Source organism: Trichomycterus rosablanca, unplaced genomic scaffold (genome assembly GCF_030014385.1).
Source record: "Trichomycterus rosablanca isolate fTriRos1 unplaced genomic scaffold, fTriRos1.hap1 scaffold_211, whole genome shotgun sequence".
NCBI classification, from domain to species: Eukaryota; Metazoa; Chordata; class Actinopteri; order Siluriformes; family Trichomycteridae; genus Trichomycterus; species Trichomycterus rosablanca.
This window is the reverse complement of record NW_026947039.1, coordinates 65,692-75,052: the sequence shown is the minus strand read 5'-3', so window position 1 is coordinate 75,052 and position 9,361 is coordinate 65,692. Positions and strand designations below refer to the sequence as shown.

The 9,361-nt window shown below is 49.7% G+C and overlaps 1 protein-coding gene and 1 pseudogene across 1 annotated transcript; both read right to left on the bottom strand.

The window, feature by feature from the left end:
* Positions 1–2,756: 2,756 nt before the first annotated feature.
* LOC134306687 (serine/threonine-protein kinase pim-1-like) lies at positions 2,757–5,712 on the bottom strand (annotated as a pseudogene).
* A 156-nt stretch (positions 5,713–5,868) lies between these two features.
* Positions 5,869–9,361, bottom strand: LOC134306686 (serine/threonine-protein kinase pim-1-like). The gene is made up of 8 exons (XM_062990377.1): positions 9,136–9,361; positions 9,000–9,038; positions 7,404–7,466; positions 7,172–7,266; positions 6,913–6,963; positions 6,361–6,733; positions 6,087–6,263; positions 5,869–5,975 (listed from the first exon to the last, which is right to left on the bottom strand). Exons 1-8 carry the CDS (start codon positions 9,359–9,361, stop codon positions 5,869–5,871), a joined length of 1,131 nt encoding a protein of 376 aa, XP_062846447.1.

The following is a 9,361-nucleotide window of genomic DNA, read 5'->3' as shown; positions in this document are numbered from 1 at the left end:
ACAAAGGCGTGACAACCTGTGGCTGCACGGTGCCTGCTTAAATAAGCAGGTGCAGCTGCAGGTCGTCAGCCTTAATTAGGAGACCTCTAATTTAAGGCCTTTGTTCCAGAGGATCTGTAATTCCTGCAACGCCGGGGACCAAGGTAGGTTAGTCCCAACGCCGCAGGAAACCTTACAGTACGCCCTTCTCAAAAAGGACCACTCCTGAGGTCCTAAGCCCCGCAGCCCGAGTCCCCTCGGGTGGACTCAAGCAACTGGGGAGTTAAAGAGGACCACTCCTAAGGTCAGAAGCCCCCGCAGCCTGAGTCCCCTCGGGTGGACTCAAGCAGCCGGGGAAGTAGCCAGGGAGGGCCCCCTAAAAAAATTTTTGAGAGGGAATGGGGAGTTCTCCGCGGGTCCATTTAATGGTCACGCCTTTCTGTTACGTGGGGGGGGGGAAAGAGGACCCAAGATGCAGAGTTAAGTAACAGAAAAGTTTATTAATAAAAGTAAACAAATAATAATCAGGGATATAACGTTTTAACAAAGGAAAATGAAACCGAGTCGCGAATCCCCATCGCGGCTTGCGAGGCCGTCGCGACCGGCATTGCAGGACAGGAGCTTCTCCATAGAGGAAATTAGAGAATAACCCGAACTCGCCGTCGCGATGTCCGGGGACAGGTGGCTCTGTCACTAGTCGCACCATGCTGACACCAGGCAGAAGCTCACCTATAGGAAACAAGAGAATGATCCGGACCCGCGTCGGCGCAGTCCGAGGAAACCGGTAGCTCTGTCACTAGTCGCACCATGCTGTCACCAGGCAGAAGCTCACCTATAGGAAACAAGAGAATGATCCGGACCCGCGTCAGCGCAGTCCGAGCAAACCGGTGGCTCTGTCACTAGTCGCACCATGCTGTCACCAGGCAGAAGCTCACCTATAGGAAACAAGAGAATGATCCGGACCCGCGTCAGCGCAGTCCGAGGAAACCAGTGGCTCTGTCACTAGTCGCACCATGCTGTCACCAGGCAGAAGCTCACCTATAGGAAACAAGAGAATGATCCGGACCCGCGTCAGCGCAGTCCGAGGAAACCGGTGGCTCTGTCACTAGTCGCACCATGCTGTCACCAGGCAGAAGCTCACCTATAGGAAACAAGAGAATAATCCAGACCCGCGTCAGCGCAGTCCGAGGAAACCGGTGGCTCTGTCACTAGTCGCACCATGCTGTCACCAGGCAGAAGCTCACCTATAGGAAACAAGAGAATGATCCGGACCCGCGTCAGCGCAGTCCGAGGAAACCGGTGGCTCTGTCACTAGTCGCACCATGCTGTCACCAGGCAGAAGCTCACCTATAGGAAACAAGAGAATAATCCAGACCCGCGTCAGCGCAGTCCGAGGAAATCGGTGGCTCTGTCACTAGTCGCACCATGCTGTCACCAGGCAGAAGCTCACCTATAGGAAACAAGAGAATGATCCAGACCCGCGTCGGCGCAGTCCGAGGAAACCGGTGGCTCTGTCACTAGTCGCACCATGCTGTCACCAGGCAGAAGCTCACCTATAGGAAACAAGAGAATGATCCGGACCCGCGTCAGCGCAGTCCGAGGAAACCAGTGGCTCTGTCACTAGTCGCACCATGCTGTCACCAGGCAGAAGCTCACCTATAGGAAACAAGAGAATGATCCGGACCCGCGTCAGCGCAGTCCGAGGAAACCGGTGGCTCTGTCACTAGTCGCACCATGCTGTCACCAGGCAAAAGCTCACCTATAGGAAACAAGAGAATAATCCAGACCCGCGTCAGCGCAGTCCGAGGAAATCGGTGGCTCTGTCACTAGTCGCACCATGCTGTCACCAGGCAGAAGCTCACCTATAGGAAACAAGAAACACACCAAACTCGCCGTTGCGATGTTCGGGGAAACGGATGGCTTGATCGTCAGCAACAGCTGGAATGAAACCAATCCGTTTAACGCAAAGAACACACCGAACTCGCCGTCGCGTCGTTCGGAGCGATGGCTGTATTCCCAAAGACCGCTTAAGCGCCCGGGGAAAAACAGCCAACCCGGATCGCTTGCATAACGGGTTCGCAGGCTGAATTCCCAAAGACCGCTTAAGCGGCAGGGGAGAACAGCTAACCCGTATAGTGCAAGGAACACACCCGGAGCGCTTGCATAACGGGCTCGTGGGCTGAATTCCCAAAGACCGCATAAGCGGCGGGGGAAAACAGCCAACCCGTATAGTGCAAGGAACACGCCGAACTCGCCGTCGCGATGTTCGGGGATACACCGAACTCACCGTCGCGAAGTTCGGGAATCGGGTGGTTTATCACCAAGCCGAAGCTGGAATGAAACCAACCCGTATTGTGCAAAGAACACGCTGAACTCGCCGTCACGAAGTTCGGGGACAGGTGGCCATGTCACCGACCGCGCCTCAGCACGATCGGGAAGCCGCACACCTGTTTAGCACACGGGACACCCCGAAATCGCCGTCGCGAAGTTCGGGGAACCCGTGTGCTAAATCACCAGCCAATCCTTGCTGTGGCTGGGAGTAAAACAAAAACGTCGACTTAAACTAAAAGAAACCAAACCAAACGAAACAGGGACAAAGGCGTGACAACCTGTGGCTGCATGGTGCCTGCTTAAATAAGCAGGTGCAGCTGCAGGTCGTCAGCCTTAATTAGGAGACCTCTAATTTAAGGCCTTTGTTCCAGAGGATCTGTAATTCCTGCAACGCCGGGGACCAAGGTAGGTTAGTCCCAACGCCGCAGGAAACCTTACACCTGGACTTAGTTCCTAAGGATCTCTGAAAACCAGTTGTGCTCCAGGATCATCTCGAGGCTGGGTCACTTATTCGGATCCTTGGCCAGGCAGCGTCTGATCAGATGACGGCAGGCTGTGTGTGCAGTGATCAGGTCGTTACAACATTGTAATAGAAACTATTTAACATCACTTAAAAAAAAAAAACGAAAAGAGACATGCTTCTTATGTTTCTGCATTTTCTTACCCATAGACACACCAGCTTTGAAGATCAGGTGTCCAGCAGCGATCTCCCTCTCATTCCAGAATGGCAGCTCTCCACACACTAGAACAAACAAAAGGACGCCCAGGCTCCACACCGTTGCAGCGCAACCATGATACTTACCTTCCTCGATCCATTCAGGTGGGGCGTATAGTATGGTGCCTGAATAAAAGTGAGAGAAACGGTTCACACACACGGCTTTCCTATGCGATCGCTGTCATCTGTGTTTCATAGCTACTGACCTCCGAGGTACAATTACCTGCAAAACGTCTGTAGGGTGTCGACTTGAGCAAGTCCCCACAGCCAAAGTCTATGAGCTTGACCTCTAACGTGTCGAAACTGACCAGAAGGTTCTGCTCCTTGATATCCCGATGGAGAACGCCACGATCACGGCAATGACGGGCGGCGAGAACCACCTGCCACATGATGACCTGAGCCAGATGTTCGGGAAGTGAGCCGTTCCTGCGGTATTCGAAGAGGTCCATGCAGCAGGCGGGTCGCTCCAGGATCAAGACGTAGCACTCGGGCATGTCGAACCATTCCAGGAGCTCCAGGACACGTTCGCAGCGAGGTGGCTCGGACACCATCAGCATCAACGCCACCTCTACAGGGAGACCGTTCTTCTCACCAGGCTAATATTTGAGCAGACATGGTTAGCATGGGGTTGGAATCTATAGTAAATAGGCAGAGTGGCGGTTACATTCGATGCTATTTTGCATTTTAATGCATCATGTCATTTATAAGATAAGGTTTTTTTTATATGGCTGTTGCATCTTTGCAATATTTCACAAGTGAAACAAATGTTACTTACAATGGTGATGAATCTGTCACAGCCACTCTTCAGCACAATCTTAATAGCAACCTTATAAAACATGCAAAACAAAACGATTCAAATCAGGAACGAATATTACGGGAACGTACTTTTGGCCAACAGTAACCAAAAGGGCCATTCGCTTTTTAACTACAAGTTTGATGACATGCGTAGTCATTGTGGATCTTAAGATCAAAGCAGCTTTGTAATGATCGACAATTCTCGTGTAACTCTGAGCAGAGCCGAGTAAATATCTCACCTGTTTTCCATCGGCCTTACGAAGTCCTGCAAACACAGAACCGTAGCCTCCTTTGCCCAGAAGCTTTCCGACTCCGTACAGGCTATCGAAGCACTCTGTAAAACAGGACGTGTTGTTATTCTGATAGAAACTCCTCAGTAAAAGTAAAAAACTCAATAAAAAACTCAAGAGCAGCATGATTTAAGCTCTAGATAATATTTGTTCTATGAAAGATGTAAGGCTGGACAGACCTTTGGAAGGAGCGCTGCCTCGCTGTCACCAGGCAGAAGCTCACCTATAGGAAACAAGAAAAACACCAAACTCGCCGTTGCGATGTTCGGGGAAACGGATGGCTTGATCGTCAGCAACAGCTGGAATGAAACCAATCCGTTTAACGCAAAGAACACACCGAACTCGCCGTTGCGTCGTTCGGAGCGATGGCTGTATTCCCAAAGACCGCTTAAGCGGCGGGGGAAAAACAGCCAACCCGGAGCGCTTGCATAACGGGTTCGCAGGCTGAATTCCCAAAGACCGCTTAAGCGGCGGGGGAGAACAGCTAACCCGTATAGTGCAAGGAACACACCCGGAGCGCTTGCATAACGGGCTCATGGGCTGAATTCCCAAAGACCGCATAAGCGGCGGGGGAAAACAGCCAACCCGTATAGTGCAAGGAACACGCTGAACTCGCCGTCGCGATGTTCGGGGATACACCGAACTCACCGTCGCGAAGTTCGGAAATCGGGTGGTTTATCACCAAGCCGAAGCTGGAATGAAACCAATCCGTATTGTGCAAGGAACACGGCGAACTCGCCGTCACGAAGTTCGGGGACAGGTGGCCATGTCACCGACCGCGCCTCAGCACGATCGGTGGCTCTGTCACTAGTCGCACCATGCTGTCACCAGGCAGAAGCTCACCTATAGGAAACAAGAAACACACCAAACTCGCCGTTGCGATGTTCGGGGAAACGGATGGCTTGATCGTCAGCAACAGCTGGAATGAAACCAATCCGTTTAACGCAAAGAACACACCGAACTCGCCGTCGCGTCGTTCGGAGCGATGGCTGTATTCCCAAAGACCGCTTAAGCGCCGGGGGAAAAACAGCCAACCCGGAGCGCTTGCATAACGGGTTCGCAGGCTGAATTCCCAAAGACCGCTTAAGCGGCAGGGGAGAACAGCTAACCCGTATAGTGCAAGGAACACACCCGGAGCGCTTGCATAACGGGCTCGTGGGCTGAATTCCCAAAGACCGCATAAGCGGCGGGGGAAAACAGCCAACCCGTATAGTGCAAGGAACACGCCGAACTCGCCGTCGCGATGTTCGGGGATACACCGAACTCACCGTCGCGAAGTTCGGGAATCGGGTGGTTTATCACCAAGCCGAAGCTGGAATGAAACCAACCCGTATTGTGCAAAGAACACGCTGAACTCGCCGTCACGAAGTTCGGGGACAGGTGGCCATGTCACCGACCGCGCCTCAGCACGATCGGGAAGCCGCACACCTGTTTAGCACACGGGACACCCCGAAATCGCCGTCGCGAAGTTCGGGGAACCCGTGTGCTAAATCACCAGCCAATCCTTGCTGTGGCTGGGAGTAAAACAAAAACGTCGACTTAAACTAAAAGAAACCAAACCAAACGAAACAGGGACAAAGGCGTGACAACCTGTGGCTGCATGGTGCCTGCTTAAATAAGCAGGTGCAGCTGCAGGTCGTCAGCCTTAATTAGGAGACCTCTAATTTAAGGCCTTTGTTCCAGAGGATCTGTAATTCCTGCAACGCCGGGGACCAAGGTAGGTTAGTCCCAACGCCGCAGGAAACCTTACACCTGGACTTAGTTCCTAAGGATCTCTGAAAACCAGTTGTGCTCCAGGATCATCTCGAGGCTGGGTCGCTTATTCGGATCCTTGGCCAGGCAGCGTCTGATCAGATGACGGCAGGCTGTGTGTGCAGTGATCAGGTCGTTACAACATTGTAATAGAAACTATTTAACATCACTTAAAAAAAAAAAACGAAAAGAGACATGCTTCTTATGTTTCTGCATTTTCTTACCCATAGACACACCAGCTTTGAAGATCAGGTGTCCAGCAGCGATCTCCCTCTCATTCCAGAATGGCAGCTCTCCACACACTAGAACAAACAAAAGGACGCCCAGGCTCCACACCGTTGCAGCGCAACCATGATACTTACCTTCCTCGATCCATTCAGGTGGGGCGTATAGTATGGTGCCTGAATAAAAGTGAGAGAAACGGTTCACACACACGGCTTTCCTATGCGATCGCTGTCATCTGTGTTTCATAGCTACTGACCTCCGAGGTACAATTACCTGCAAAACGTCTGTAGGGTGTCGACTTGAGCAAGTCCCCACAGCCAAAGTCTATGAGCTTGACCTCTAACGTGTCGAAACTGACCAGAAGGTTCTGCTCCTTGATATCCCGATGGAGAACGCCACGATCACGGCAATGACGGGCGGCGAGAACCACCTGCCACATGATGACCTGAGCCAGATGTTCGGGAAGTGAGCCGTTCCTGCGGTATTCGAAGAGGTCCATGCAGCAGGCGGGTCGCTCCAGGATCAAGACGTAGCACTCGGGCATGTCGAACCATTCCAGGAGCTCCAGGACACGTTCGCAGCGAGGTGGCTCGGACACCATCAGCATCAACGCCACCTCTACAGGGAGACCGTTCTTCTCACCAGGCTAATATTTGAGCAGACATGGTTAGCATGGGGTTGGAATCTATAGTAAATAGGCAGAGTGGCGGTTACATTCGATGCTATTTTGCATTTTAATGCATCATGTCATTTATAAGATAAGGTTTTTTTTATATGGCTGTTGCATCTTTGCAATATTTCACAAGTGAAACAAATGTTACTTACAATGGTGATGAATCTGTCACAGCCACTCTTCAGCACAATCTTAATAGCAACCTTATAAAACATGCAAAACAAAACGATTCAAATCAGGAACGAATATTACGGGAACGTACTTTTGGCCAACAGTAACCAAAAGGGCCATTCGCTTTTTAACTACAAGTTTGATGACATGCGTAGTCATTGTGGATCTTAAGATCAAAGCAGCTTTGTAATGATCGACAATTCTCGTGTAACTCTGAGCAGAGCCGAGTAAATATCTCACCTGTTTTCCATCGGCCTTACGAAGTCCTGCAAACACAGAACCGCAGCCTCCTTTGCCCAGAAGCTTTCCGACTCCGTACAGGCTATCGAAGCACTCTGTAAAACAGGACGTGTTGTTAATCTGATAGAAACTCCTCAGTAAAAGTAAAAAACTCAATAAAAAAAACTCACGAGCAGCATGATTTAAGCTCTAGAAAATATTTGTTCTATGAAAGGTGTGAGGCTGGACAGACCTTTGGAAGGAGCGCTGCCTCTCTGGACCGAGTGCTTTCCTGTAGTCGTGCTCTTCTCACCAGCTGTTGTTCACACAAATGTAATTTAATCGCTGTCAGTAAATGATCTCTAACACATCAGAAGTACAACAAGTGTACAGAGCTTTACAGAGTCATACGTTACAAATGTTTTATCATTAAATCTTACCAGTTCACAATATCATTGAATGGTTCAGTAAAGCTCTGGCTGACCTGTGTGGATGAAGTTGCTGGAGGAAGTGCTGGTGCTCAGTTCCACCGGGCTCTCTTCGATGTGTGAGGTCCTTCCAACTGTACCGTAAATGCTCTCGACTTAAAAGACGTGTTTTGTGTTAGTATCAGCATTTTACATCAACTGGATTCTTTTCTAAATCACTGCACTCATTCACTCAAAACCTTTCACCTAGTAAATTTAGCTCTGAATAAAAAAATGGTTTTCTAGTCGACTTGCTGTAGTGTGTACTTACCACTGCTCGCTAGAGAAGCATCAGAGAGGGAATCCAACACAGCAGCTGATTCCAGCACAATTTCACCAAGACTCAGCTCAGCTGTACAGAGGCAAGGTCAGAAGTGGATGGTCAAGGGTACGAGGTTTGGAATGGAGCAGTTATCAATCAGAAAGAGTAGGAGAGTGGAAATGGAATGTGTCTGCATCCATTCAAATGTTGATTTTGGCCATTTTAAACTGGTTTGCTTTATACTTGATGGAATCGAGTGTTCTTGTTAGACTGGAGTTTCAAACCCACCTGAGGTTCCAGAAGCGGATCGTGGACGTAGTGAGTCTCTCTCTGTGTGTTGGGATCCTCGTGATTCAGAGGAGCTACTGGATCCTTCCTGTTTTGGGCTCAAATCCACCACCTCATTTGATTGGGAAGTGATGGAGTCGTCTGTTCTGTCACCACCGGTGTTAGCAACCATGTTCTGAATGGTTCTGATCCAAGCCTCTCTATTCTCCTCTGAATCGGCCTGCAATACCCAGATCCTACACACACACACACAAACACACAAACACACACACACACACCCTGAACATGGCACGAATCTATAGCACAACAAAGTGCTTATTCCACTCCGGTTTTCATGTCATTTCTATTATAAAGAGAGTAAAATGTTCCTTTTTATATTCCTCATCTTTCTTTAGCAGATCAGTTGCACAGCCACGCCCTTCAGAGTGTCATAAATAAAGAAATCAAATTAATTTTCATGCCTGATGGTACACTGGACTTACTTTGTAGGTGAAACCACCTGGAAGCAGCAACGGCGTCCAATGCTCTTGTAGTGTTTGGCCGTGCACAGGTGTAAATCAGCTATGACCACCATGATATTCTGCTGGGGGCACAAAAGGTTTCTCAAACATTTCTTTACCTCTAATATTTCAGTTTTAAATCAAAGCACAAGCAAAGCAACTCAAACTTTAGCAAACGAGTCTTTAAAAGTGATTGTTCAGGAACAGTTTCTCCTTTTTATGTTGATTTTGATGTAAGCCACTATTGCTACTGATTTTACTTTAGACAAAGGACACGTGACTAACCCCGGATTTCTTCTTGTACACCGTTGCAGCGCAACCATGATACTTACCTTCCTCGATCCATTCAGGTGGGGCGTATAGTATGGTGCCTGAATAAAAGTGAGAGAAACGGTTCACACACACGGCTTTCCTATGCGATCGCTGTCATCTGTGTTTCATAGCTACTGACCTCCGAGGTACAATTACCTGCAAAACGTCTGTAGGGTGTCGACTTGAGCAAGTCCCCACAGCCAAAGTCTATGAGCTTGACCTCTAACGTGTCGAAACTGACCAGAAGGTTCTGCTCCTTGATATCCCGATGGAGAACGCCACGATCACGGCAATGACGGGCGGCGAGAACCACCTGCCACATGATGACCTGAGCCAGATGTTCGGGAAGTGAGCCGTTCCTGCGGTATTCGAAGAGGTCCAT

Excerpts from the sequence above, each read along its gene's own strand:
- LOC134306686 (XM_062990377.1), bottom strand. The coding sequence starts at position 9,361 with ATGGACCTCTTCGAATACCGCAGGAACGGCTCACTTCCCGAACATCTG. Across the intron at positions 9,039-9,135 it reads ACCCTACAGACGTTTTGCAG|GCACCATACTATACGCCCCA; the intron begins GTAATTGTACCT and ends ACTTTTATTCAG. Across the intron at positions 6,264-6,360 it reads ACCCTACAGACGTTTTGCAG|GCACCATACTATACGCCCCA; the intron begins GTAATTGTACCT and ends ACTTTTATTCAG.